This window comes from Bufo gargarizans, chromosome 9 (assembly GCF_014858855.1).
Source record: "Bufo gargarizans isolate SCDJY-AF-19 chromosome 9, ASM1485885v1, whole genome shotgun sequence".
Classification (NCBI taxonomy): Eukaryota; Metazoa; Chordata; class Amphibia; order Anura; family Bufonidae; genus Bufo; species Bufo gargarizans.
The window spans coordinates 1,636,545-1,650,482 of record NC_058088.1 but is presented as its reverse complement, the minus strand read 5'-3'; the positions used below and the strand labels follow the sequence as shown (position 1 = coordinate 1,650,482).

Here is a 13,938-nt window from a genome sequence, read left to right as displayed (position 1 = left end):
AGCTCAGTTATATATTGCTGCCCATCAGATTTATAGTGCTATATATTTTTTTTCATAACTCGGACAACCCCTTTAACATAAAAAAATAAAGTGGGACCTGTGGTACAAGTTGAAGTGAGAAAACAAGACGCTTCACTAGGAGAAGTAGAAGAAAACGGAGTCAGCAGGACGGCTGACACAGACAGTATCGATTGTGTCTTGTGTACTAATTACTACAAGGGGCCGGGGCTGAAAGGGGGCCCCCCTCATAATCCTGCAAGTTCCTGCCAAAGGGAAGGAGAACGCGCAGAGGAGTGAGCGCCACAAGGAAACGGATGATACTTTTTAAACCATCTGTAAGGTGAAAATTCTATATTTAAATAAAATCTCCATTTTCAGTTTCGAAGCACTTTAGCCTTTCATGACTATCTTATAAATGACTTTCCTTACAGGACATCTGTCAGCAGATCTGTACCCATGACACTGGCTGACCTGTTACATGTGCACTTGGCAGCTGAAGGCATCTGTGTTGGTCCCATGGTCATATGTGCCCGCATTGCTGAGAAAAATGATGTTTTAATATAGGTAAATAAGCCTCTAGGAGCAACGGGGGCGTTGTCGTTACACCTACAGGCTCAGCATTTTCTGCAACTGCCGCGCCCTTTGCTCTTTAATTGGGTCTGGGTGTGATGACATTTTCACCGCCTGGACCTGTCAATCAAAGTGCAGAGGGCGCAGCAGTTGCAGAGAGAACAGAACCTCTAGGTGTAATGACAACTCCCCCGTTGCTCCTAGAGGCTCATTTGCATATATTAAAGCATCATTTTTCTCAGCAATGCGGGCACATATGGACATGGGACCAACACAGATGTCTTCAGCTGCCGAACGCACATGTAACAGGTCAGCCCGTGTCATAGGTGCAAATCTGCTGACAGATGCCCATTAAACTAGTGGCTGCTTAGAATGCCTGGCATTCATCTGGAAAAGACATTTGGCAGTTGCTGTCAGTTAGCTGCACTCAGACAATCACGACAGCCATCGTTGATCTCAGAAATAGTGATTGGCTAGAGAAGCTCAGAAACAGGTCTCTCCGAACAATTCCTCTGCTCTGTCCATTTCAGCTAGATGCAAAGCACGCTATAGAGACACAAAGTTTAGTCCTCAGAGCTGTATAATTTAAAGGGGTTCTGCAGTTTTTTTAAATTGATGATCTATCCTCTGGATAGATCATCAGCATCTGATCGGCGGGGGTCTGACACCCGGGACCGTTGCCGATCAGCTGTTTGAGAAGGCAGTAGCGCCACTGCCTTTTCGCTAATCACTGCAGACCCAGTGACGTCACGACTAGTATCAATGGTATGGGCGGGACTAAGCTGTGTTCACTTGAATGGAGCTTAGCCCTGCCCAAGGCCATTGATACTAATCGTGACGTCACTGGGTCTGCGGTAAACAGTGAGAAGGCCGCGGCACTACTGCCTTCTCAAACAGCTGATCGGCAGGGGTCCCAGGTGTCGGACCCCCACCGATCAGATGCTGATGATCTATCCAGAGGGTAGATCATCAGTTTGAGAAAACTGCAGAACCCCTTTAAGCGCTTAGTAGCTAAATGTTTCACTTTTGTATGGGCATCTTAAAGGGGTTGTCCGAGTAATGGAAAAAAAAAAATACAGCACTGTAAATCTGATGGTCAGCAATATATAACTAAGCTAAGCAATTTTTAGGCAAAAAAATATCTGATTCCTCATTTCCCTGGTTCTCTTCCAGCCTTTTGTTTACTTGCAATAAAAACAATTTCTGCCCCTCCCCCTGCAGGGAGTGGATACAAGTGCTGCCCTGAGTGACATGTCCGCCTGCTGGGAGACTCAGCAGCATGTTGTATGTGTAGAACTACAAGTCCCAGCTGTATAATGACACTGCTAAGGGAATGGATACAAGAGCTGCCCTGAGTGACATGTCTGCCTGCTGGGAGACTCGGCAGCATGTTGTATGTGTAGGACTACAAGTCCCAGCTGTATAATAACACTGCTAAGGGAGTGAATACAAGAGCTGCCCTGAGTGACATGTCTGCCTGCTGGGAGACTCAGCAGCATGTTGTATGTGTAGAACTGCTAATACACACAGGATCTTCCCTCTACCTGCAATGCTCTGCAGAACTTCTCTTTCAGCTCCTGTGCCCAGCATTTGTCTCCTCACTGTCTGCAGCTACACAGTAAACAGTTTAGCCCTCAGTCTGTGCAGCTGAAGGGGTTAAGAATCCTGGGAGAGATCAACAAGCAGCAGCCTGCAGTGCAGGTGGACGTGGCCAGCACAGTGACAGATCTGGTGTACAGGTCTCTCAGGCTTGTGCACCAACATTATCAGAGCAGGGAGAGAAGCTGACATCACAGGTCATGTGACCCTCAGTGAAATCTGAGAAACCAGCCACTGGAGATAAAGTGAGTTAATTGGAAAACTGTTACAGTTGCCTAGTTAGAAACATAGAAAGAATAAAAAAATAACTCTGAAAACCCATTTAAAGTGCACCTGTCAGCAGGATTACCCTTATAGAACTAGCACACTGCCTGGTAGGTTGGATTCTCCTGATTAAAATGATACCTGTCTTGGCCACATTCATGAGAAGAAAACCTTTTCTTCTTTATGACAATGAAGACTGGAAAGCTGAGGTGCTCAGGTGCACTCAAGGGCTAAGCCCCACCCCCAGTGCACTGCAGATCAAATCTTTATAAAGAATACAAATTTTTAAACCGTTTTTTTTTCACAAGAAAGGAATCATTTAAATCAGCAGACTCAACTCTACCATGAGGTATTTCTGGTTTAATAGGATTGATCCTGCTTTTTGAAGATGTTCCCATATAAACTGGTAAGTTCTTTGCTCCTCTTATACTCTTGAACATTTAAAAAAAATCTGAACTTCCAGTCCCTCCCAGACTCTCATACCTCCTTCCAAGGTTTCCATTGGGACCCATTCTGTCCAGTGGGATACCCCCTCGTGGTTCAGGCAGGACACACGCACATTGTAAACAGAGTAGGGAGCAAGGTCACTGATGATATGAGTATAAGGGGGCACATTGATGTTCTGGTTGTAGATCTTATGGTGAGGAGTGGTACTGAGGTGGCTATGAGGAGCAGTAGCCTAAGGGAGGAAAAGAAGGCCAATTAGAAGACAACACAAAACAGAAAATGTTTAGAAGCTGAACATTTTTGAAAAAGTCACTGCTGTAGTTCTTCTTTTTTTAACCCGTAACAATGAAAAGCCCCAATTCAAACCACAGTCCAACAGTAATAAGGAACTTGGGGCAGGAGAAGAAAACAAAACTAGAAACCTATTGTGACGTCCTGGTATACATGTTCATGATACAACAGTTATCATTGAAACCTGTGTAATGCATGAGTTAGGTCCTTCAGGCCAAGAGACACTTGTTGTAGGTGTTCTCAGCTCTAGCTAATACAAGGGGCTTCTGAACACTGGACCTTACTCGATTAACAATCTGAACAAGACTACTCATATAAACCAATATCAGAAGACCAATACATGCAACCTTAACATTACTAAACTATAAAGGAACAATGGGCACAATATCTCCTTCCTGGAAAGACTAGCAATAAACGGTATCATGCAGAAGAGGCTGTTCCTAGACTTTAACTACACAGGTCCAATATGTATCGGTCTCTGTATGGACACTAAACCATCACTAGGTGACCACATATAACCAAGTGTGGTATGGGGACATCTTTCATTTGTCTCCATGCTACCCAAACCCACCTCAAGTGCCTAAGATTTAGTGAGATAGTCCTGGATTAATAGCACAGTCCTGGAGTGTAGACATATGTGATCCTTTCTGCTAAAAAAAAAACCAGGATGGTCTTGGGGTTCTAACTAAGGATATTTTTGGAGGTGTAGCTAGGATAATAAGGGTTGGGTTTACGTTTAAAGGGTTTGTTGTGTCAAGATCTACAAAGCTTTTGTGGATGAGGTTCTTGAATGGAGCTAGCCTTTGTGGTTTCTTGCGCCCACCAGTGGAAATTATTCCCGGAGCCCAAGCCCTTTATCATCAATAAAGTCTAATAGGTTTTGTATTAAAGGATTAGACCCTAGTGTAGGTGATTAGCTCTAAAGGAAGCTCCAAATGTTTTGTTTTCTCTCATAATCTGGTGGGCCAGTCTAACCCTGCTTAGATGTCCACCTTCAGCCACCACAAGGTAAAAAAAAAACCTGCTGCTACATTCAAGGCAACCAAATCCTCCTCCGTCTTCTTATCATTGGATACCATTCTAGTAGAAAATTGTATACAATCTGTACACTACACACATAGAGCAGTCTACAATCTGGGGACTCCTGGCCTTACAGTTATCTTTAGGACACGACTGTTTAAAGGGAATGTCTCACCAACCTTTTTTTTCTGCCAATTAAAACCAGATAGTGACCATATCCTTTTTTCTAATCTGTTTTTATTTTCTGATTTCTACTTCCTGAACATGACTATGGGGGCGGCCATCTTGCCTGAGTTGTTCTTAACAGCATTTAGAGATATGCTTTACAGCAGCCTCCATGGGCCATAGACACAATGTACTGGAGGGGACTCCAGGGGGAGGGGGAGCAGATAACCTTTGACAATCACCTATTGTGAATGATGGATCCTGTGTTATCCATATACATATAAGTGTTATCTGCTATTCTAATCCTGCCTGTAATGATAAGCAGATGACTGCAGTAAAGTGATTTGTACAGACCACAACGTAGTGCCTATTATTAGGCTTAGTGGCCAGAAGTGAAACCTGCTGGATTTTAGGATTTCTATTAAAAATAGATATTATCATGGAAAATTAAAAAAAAAACCACCATCAAAAATTATTAAAAAATATGTCTAAGGCTACTTTCACACTCGCGTTTTGGCTTTCCGTTTGTGAGATCCGTTCAGGGCTCTCACAAGCGGTCAAAAACGGATCAGTTTGTATTATAATTCATTCTGAATGGAAAAGGATCCGCTCAGTTTGCCTAAGTTCCGTCTCCATTCCATCTGATGAAACTGAGCCAGATGGATCCGTCCTGGCACACAATGTAAGTCAATGGGGACGGATCCGTTTTCACTGACACAATCTGGCACAATAGAAAACGGATCCGTCCTCCATTGACTTTTAATGGTTTTCAAGACGGATCCGTCATGGCTATGTTAAAGATAATACAAGCGGATCCTTTCAGAACGGATGCAGACGGTAGTATTATCTGAACGGATCCGTCCATGATTTAAATAATAAGTCATTTTCTGATGACACATTGTAAGGCCCCATGCACACGACCGTTCCGTTTTTTTGCGGTCCGCAAACCTCGGATCCGCCAAAAATGGAAGCCGCCCATGGGCCTTCCGCAATTTGCAGAACGGAACGGGCGGCCCATTGTAGACATGCCTATTCTTGTCCGCAAAACAGACAAGAATAGGACTTGCTATATTTTTTTTTGCGGGGCCTCGGAACGGCGCAACGGATGCAGACAGTACACGGAGTGCTGTCCGCATCTTTTGCGACCCCATTGAAGTGAATGGGTCCGCACCCGAGCCGCGAAAACTGCGGCTCGGATGTGGACCCGAAAAACGGTTGTGTGCATGAGGCCTAAAAGTGTAGGACAATTGTTGGAGATGCTGGTGACCTCTTCCATCACATTCCCTGCCGTCGGATGCTATTAGCAAAGAATGAAGCACTGGCCGCCGTCCACTAATCTGATTTCCCTTTGTCTTTGTCTCTAATGGAGAAGTCGCCACCGTCAGCAGCTAATTCTTCCCCTTTCGATCTCGTTTTAGAAACCATGAACAGGAAGTTTCATTCATGCAGCAGTGAGGACCATGATTCATGAATGGGAACCATTGAGCTCTTTGTTTGCAATTCTTTTTACCAATAGGGGGCAGTATGATCTTCGGTTTAACTGAACTCTTGTCTAACCCACGGTGTCACCTACACCATGGGAGACCTGACACAATCACTTGTTTCAATTTACTATTTATAGATAATCAATTTATAGATAATCAAGTCCATAGGTTTAGGTGTCATGGGCATCAAGCCTGTATGGACTGTGCTGCCATGCGGTGTGTGCAATTTGCAATGAAGGTCCAGATGGGTGTTACCAGTTGCTGTGTGCACTTTTTCGATGAAGGTCCAGATGGGTGTTACCGGTTGGTGTCTGCACTTTGCAATGAAGGTCCAGATGGGTGTTAACAGATGGAGTGTGCAATTTGCAGTGAAGGTCCAGATGGGTGTTATCAGTTCAGGTGTGTCCCTGCACAGTGTGACACTGGCAGGATTGAATGGATAGTGTCAAACTGTGCAGGGACACCAATCAATTGGTAACACCCAACTGGACCTTCATTGTAAACTGCCAGTAATTCATTTATAACTTCTAGCAGGAATAATAAAGGGAAAGCACAATATACAGTCTTAAGAATAGATGCCTCAGAACTGTTTTTACATGGGGGGTGCACGTATTAGCTAAAAAGACATATCAGGAAAAGTTAGAGGTCCTCCTTAACAAATTATATTACCATGATAGGTAATAAGGTTTTTAAGAGGGTACATGTTCTGAATTTACAATATAATGTCTGTTCCGTTACCATTTGGACTCTAAGGCCTCATGCACATGACCATTCCGTTTTTTCCAGTCCGTAAAAAACGGAAGCTGCCCGTGTGCCTTCTGCAATTTGCCGAATGGAACGGGCGGCCCATTGTAGACATGCCTATTCTTGTCGGCAAAACAGACAAGAATAGGACATGCTATATTTTTTTTTGCGGGGCCTCGGAACGGAGCAACGGATGCGGACAGTACACGGAGTGCTGTCCGCATCTTTTGCGGCCCCATTGAAGTGAATGGGCCCGCATCCGAGCCGCAAAAACTGCGGCTCGGATGCGGACCCGAAAAAACGGTCGTGTGCATGAGGCCTTAATCAGAGCGATTGTATCTCCAGGAGTGGGAGGAGGAGGCCAAATATTAGTCTATGTCTGATGATCCGCCTCCTCCACATCCATGATGCTTTACAGCAGCCATCTGACACAGACAGCATTCAGTATTCTCATCCTGCACGGTGATTGTCATGCCAGTGATAATTACTCTGTGTAATCTCTTGTGTTCTATCGGCTTGTCAATGTCTCCTCAGCTCTTTATGTCCCACCTAACAAAACATGCCAACCCCACCCGTAGATCCTTCACCCCCTCCCTCCACTCATTACAGATGAGGCGTTGAAAGACGGGTCTCCCTTGTTACATTCACTTGATACCATTGTTGAATGTGAGTAATGATTATCCCTGCCTGGCCGAGATAATCCGTCACCCCTTACTGAAAACAGCGCCTCCGGAGGAATGCAACAAGCCAATTAGGTCCCATAATTAACCTGTTAATTCAATTAGCAAGGAATTCTGTACAGTATGGATGGTTTCACTCAAGATTTTGCTTTGTTGGTGGCAAACTGGGCCATTGCCTAAGGCTCCTTTCTTCTTTTTTTTTTTAGCGAGTCCTGCCGATGAGACCGACATCCAAGCAGAAAACTGACAGTGCATCTAAAATTATAAGGCAAGTAGCAAAACTGGTGGACAGGGGACTCTACTTAGATTTTTGCCCTGATACCCTTTTCTATACCACCTTCCCTGACTGGTTCATTGGTCCAGTAGGATAAGGCAGGTAGCAAAAATGGCGGACCGGGGGCTCTATTTTGATTTTTGCCCTGATACTTTTCTTGTATACCACTCGTCCTAGCTGGTTCATTAGTCCAGTAGGATAAGGCAAGTAGCAAAAATGGTGGACAGGGGGGGTCTACTTAGATTTTTGCCCTGATACCTTTTGGTATGCCACCCATACTGGTTCATTGGTCCAGTAGGATAAGGCAAGTGGACAGGTGTCTAAGTAAAAAGCTCATCTCTATCTTCATCCAAAGGCATGGAATGAACCAGGTAAGTTCTTGGATTGTAGAAAAACGTGAAGAAATGTTCCAGCACTTGAATACAGTTTCGTTGCGTAGTCTTTATTTTTTAAAAAGTAGACAGGGGGCTTGACTTAGATTTTTGTCCTGATACCCTTTCAGATATCACCCGCTCTTACTGGTTCATTGGTTCAGTAGGATAACGCAAGTTGCAAAATGGTGGACAGGGGGTCTACTTTGATTTCTGTCTAGATACCCTTTATCTATACCACCAGCCCTGATTGGTTCATTGGTCCAATGTTTTTTTTCCATCCCTAATAACATGATATTGACCTGATCTTGCACCCACCTGCACTGTACACACATACACTGGGTGAGCACCGCTGTCTCCAGGCTGCCAGGATATCTCCAGTTGAGTGGTACTCCGAGTCACCAGCGTCAAATCTTTTGGCCTCCTGGGTAGAACTACAATATATGGAGGAAAGGAAGAGTTACGTTATTAACATCGCCCAAAAACCATATCGAAACTCTATTTTAATGTGGACAACAAGTATTGATATGGTGGTCAAGAGATGGCCAAGGGTATGATAGATGCACAACCAAGATGTTGTTCAGTTTTCTGCAATATAGTCAATGTGACCAGAAGGGTCACTGAGATCATGGTGGCCACAAAAACGACCTGTTTTCTTCAATAGACAAAAGTATGGAAACACCAAAGAAAAGGCAAACACGTCTAAATGATCAAGGTGGCATCTTAGGAGATCCTTAAGCATTGTCCAGGGTGGCTTAAGTCATATTCCACACCGATCCCAATAAAACAATACAACAGATGAGGTGCTCCTACAAGCAGCGGCACCCCAAAAAGACGTCTAGCGTGGAATTGATTCATTTAATATAAATTGTTAGTTCATAGGAGAGATTACGATAAGGTAAGAAGTGGTTAACTCCAGCCGGCGTTCCCCCCTCAAATCCTCCCTCAGATGCCAGTGAGGTTAGTGGGCACTGAGTCAGACCACGTTGGATCTAAACAAGTGAATCAGCCACATTCTTGCAGCAGGAATCTTCCGCAGAGATGTGTCACCGAGTCAATAAACAGGTGGGAATGATCAGCGTGAAACCAAAGCCCATGGGGTTATAAAAGGGTCTTTTCTATCTGCACCTTATGGTACCTGCTGAGACACTGATTCTTCATGGTTGGAAGTGCTGCACATTAATACAAGATCTGCTAATAATGGACCACACAATGCAGGACCTCCACACTGTACAATACAGGATCTGATCTCCTCCACACTGTACAATACAGGATCTGATCTCCTCCACACTGTATAATACAGGATCTGATCTCCTCCACACTGTACAATACAGGAGCTGATCTCCTCCACACTGTACTATACAGGAGCTGATCTCCTCCACACTGTACAATACAGGATCTGATCTCCTCCACACTGTACAATACAGGATCTGATCTCCTCCACACTGTACAATACAGGATCTGATCTCCTCCACACTGTATAATACAGGATCTGATCTCCTCCACACTGTACAATACAGGAGCTGATCTCCTCCACACTGTACAATACAGGATCTGATCTCCTCCACACTGTACAATACAGGAGCTGATCTCCTCCACACTGTACAATACAGGATCTGATCTCCTCCACACTGTACAATACAGGATCTGATCTCCTCCACACTGTACAATACAGGAGCTGATCTCCTCCATACTGTACAATACAGGATCTGATCTCCTCCACACTGTACAATACAGGATCTGATCTCCTCCACACTGTACAATACAGGATCTGATCTCCTCCATACTGTACAATACAGGATCTGATCTCCTCTACACTGTATGATACAGGACCTGATCTCCTCCACACTGTACAATACAGGATCTGATCTCCTCCACACTGTACAATACAGAATCTGATCTCCTCCACACTGTACAGTACAGGATCTGACCTCCTCCACACTGTATAATACAGGATCTGATCTCCTCCACACTGTACAATACAGGATCTGATCTCCTCCACACTGTACAATACAGGATCTGATCTCCTCCATACTGTACAATACAGGATCTGATCTCCTCCACACTGTACAATACAGGATCTGATCTCCTCCACACTGTACAATACAGTATCCGATCTCCTCCACACTGTACAATACAGGATTTGATCTCCTCTACACTGTACAGTACAGAATCTGATCGCCTCCACACTGTACAATACAGGAGCTGATCTCCTCCACACTGTACAATACAGGATCTGATCTCCTCCACACTGTACAATACAGGATCTGATCTCCTCCACATTGTACAATACAGGAGCTGATCTCCTCCACACTCTACAATACAGGATCTGATCTCCTCCACACTGTACAATACAGGATCTGATCTCCTCTACACTGTACAGTACAGGATCTGATCTCCTCCACACTGCACAATACAGGATCTGATCTCCTCCACACTGTACAATACAGGATCTGATCTCCTCCATACTGTACAATACAGGATCTGATCTCCTCCACACTGTACAATATAGGATCTGATCTCCTCCATACTGTACAATACATGATCTGATCTCCTCCACACTGTACAATACATGATCTGATCTCCTCCACACTGTACAATACAGGATCTGATCTCCTCCACACTGTACAATACAGGATCTGCTCTCCTCCACACTGTACAATATAGGATCTGATCTCCTCCACACTGTACAATACAGGATCTGATCTCCTCCATACTGTACAATAAAGGACCTGATCGCCTCCACACTGTACAATACAGGATCTGATCTCCTCCACACTATACAGTACAGGATCTGATCTCCTCCATACTGTACAATACAGGATCTGATCTCCTCCACACTGTACAATACAGGATCTGATCCTCTCCATACTGTACAAGACAGGATCTGATCTCCTCCATACTGTACAATACAGGATCTGATCTCCTCCACACTGTACAATACAGGATCTGATCTCCTCCACACTATACAGTACAGGATCTGATCTCCTCCACACTGTACAATACAGGATCTGATCTCCTCCACTCTGTACAATACAGGAGCTGATCTCCTCCACACTGTACAATACAGGATCTGATCTCCTCTACACTGTACAGTACAGGATCTGATCTCCTCCACACTGTACAATACAGGATCTGATCTCCTCCACACTGTACAATACAGGATCTGATCTCCTCCACACTGTATAATACAGGATCTGATCTCCTCCATACTGTACAATACAGGAGCTGATCTCCTCCATACTGTACAATACAGGATCTGATCTCCACACTGTACAATACAGGAGCTGATCTCCTCCACACTGTGCAATATAGGATCTGATCGCCTCCACACTGTACAATACAGGATCTGATCTCCTCCACACTGTACAATACAGGATCTGATCTCCTCCATACTGTACAATACAGGATCTGATCTCCTCCACACTGTATAATACAGGATCTGATCTCCTCCATACTGTACAATACAGGATCTGATCTCCTCCACACTGTACAATACAGGATCTGATCTCCTCCACACTGTACAATACAGGAGCTGATCTTCCTACAAAAAATTGTTGATACTTGATGGGTTGCACAGTAACTGGGCATAACTGATGCTCTAAAGAAACATGAACACTTTAAAAAAATACATTTGGTTCTTCTGATGGATCAGAAGAACAAAAAGCTGATGTGTAAAAGCCCTTAGGGGTGTAGCTATAGAGGATGGTGAAGGAGAAAAGTTGGGCCGTGAACGGCTGGAACGTCAAGAAGGACGTCTCAAAACACGGCCCTACTCACATATATGACAAACAAAGGACAAACAAACAAATTACAGCGCTACTCTCAGCAAAGAAGGGTGATATTAATGGGCCAAATACAAGCCTCAGGGTGAATAACTATAACACCCAAGTGAATAACAATACAACTAGCGTGCTATTTGTGCTACGTATTGTCAATATTTATGAAGAGAAAACAAGCATAAATTAAGCATATAATGGTCAAATAAACACTGAAAAATGTGTTGAATAAATTCAAAACAGGAGACACCCTGAAGCACTCACTTCACAGGGGGCGTGCCACCAGGATAAAGCTCAAGACACCTGGAGCACAACCCCCCAGCCAGGATCGCCTGTAGCATGTAGCGCTCCGGTCGTACCAGGATGGAGATATACGGCACGTGGGACAGCGACTTCATCAATCTTTTTTATTCAAAAAAGATTGATGAAGAGTAGCTGTTTTGAATTTATTCAACACGTTTTTCAGTGTTTATGGTCGGTTATGGTGTCTGCTGGGGCTCAAAGGCTCCTCTGCCACATAAGGCTAGTAGTACACATGTCAAAGAAATCCGTCAGGCTGTTCCGTCAGAGATAGTGCCTTGTGCCCACCCAACCATATTGACCATGCTGGGATGCAGTGAGGATCTGGCATATATAAAAACCGCCGTTTTTTTCCAGCCCAATCCCGGCGGATATGCCAGGGAGTGGCCAGATCCATGCCGCACCCCATTATAGTCAATGGTGTCCTGCAGGCACGCGTCACTATCTGGCTATGCTGAATCTGGAGATCTCAGGCAGGCTGATCTCTGCCAGGACATCCTGCCGGATTTCTTTGACCCATGTGGGAAAGTAGCCTAAGAAGATACCAGTATTATAAAGGACACACAGCAGGTTGGGATCAAGGTTGCAAATTTTGCATTGGAATCCAGGGGCTTCAGATTACACATCAGTATAGGATCTGATCCTCTCTCTCCGCACTATGTCAACCTCACTCCTAAGTGTACAAAGTCTGATCTCCTCCACAGTATACAACAGAAGATCTGATCTTCTTTGTAGTTTACCTTTAATAGTTGCGGTCCTGGATGTAGTAACACCTTTTCCATTATGAGCTTCACAGGAGAACAAAGAGGATTTATTAAGACCTGAGGGAAGAGAGGGAACAATAAGTGTTCTGTGGTACAAAAATGTAACGTACGGCAACAAGTCAGAATCTGCTCTGAGGACATATACCAACACTGACGTGTATATGAACCTCTATCACACTGGTTGTGTCAAGCGCACGGTCTACTGAGAAGAGCAATGCGTGCATCATTGGAGGTACAGGACAACATCATTCATAGGGAAGTAGGGTCTGGAGTATTATCAAAAAGCATAAGGGTATGACCACACAATCAGGTGTGGAAACCAAAATCAGAAGAGTATTATAAAGGAGACAGTATAAAGTATAGATATGACTTCTCCTCCTTTTTGAGTTCACTCCTGTTTTTGACTTCAAAAACTGTATCCAGAAACCTGATTGTGTGGCCGTACCCTATGAGAGGTAGCAAGTGCTTACACATTGGGTACATCCATGATATTATGCCTATTGACCTGTACTAGAAGCAATAAAAGCCTCTGTCCTCATTCCTATGGACAATTCATGTGGACTGAACATGGACAATTTCAGTATCTGAAATGGGTCATAGGAAATATTACAATATGAACGGTGACTGACATTAGTTCTATAGTCAGGAACTACTATGGGCACGTGAATAAGACTCGGATCCTTGTAATATTTATGTGCGAATGCAGTTGGCCACAGTATCTCTCGCTCCCATGTCATATTCACAGGAGGCCAGGAAGTTGTGATATGGAGAATTGTTTGGTGGCCCTTACACGTACTGTCTTCATTCCTGCTTGGTCAGTATGTTGGTTCTGGATGTTTAAAGAAGGAGTAAACTGAAATAAACTTGTCTTATATGTCAAAGGTCGCTATATCAACAGCTATTCCTCCTGAACCCCCTATACACATGCGTGCTCGACAAAACATGCTTGTGTTCTCAACAGGGTGCGTGGAAAAGACACTTCTGACATGTACTTATCTCCCATAAGAACAAAGGATTTATATATTAAGATTCACATAAGAAAGTTTGCAAGTCATGACCTGTTACCCCCATGTCTATTCGCAGGAGACTATTCTGTTACCTTTTTGTCTATTTGCAGGTGACCAACACCCTGTTATCTTCTTGTCTATTTGCTGGTGAAGACCCTGTTACCTCTTTGTCTATTGGT

The 13,938-nt window shown here is 44.1% G+C and overlaps 1 protein-coding gene across 1 annotated transcript in view; it reads right to left on the bottom strand.

The window, feature by feature from the left end:
• Positions 1-13,938, bottom strand: part of LOC122946194 (tyrosine-protein kinase receptor UFO-like) — a 78,006-nt gene that overhangs the window by 25,294 nt on the left and 38,774 nt on the right. The window contains exons 5-7 of the mRNA XM_044305631.1: positions 12,729-12,809; positions 8,228-8,343; positions 2,917-3,112 (exon numbers count right to left, since the gene is read on the bottom strand). Coding sequence (XP_044161566.1) covers positions 2,917-3,112; positions 8,228-8,343; positions 12,729-12,809 — 393 coding nt within the window. The remainder of the gene's footprint in view (positions 1-2,916; positions 3,113-8,227; positions 8,344-12,728; positions 12,810-13,938) is intronic.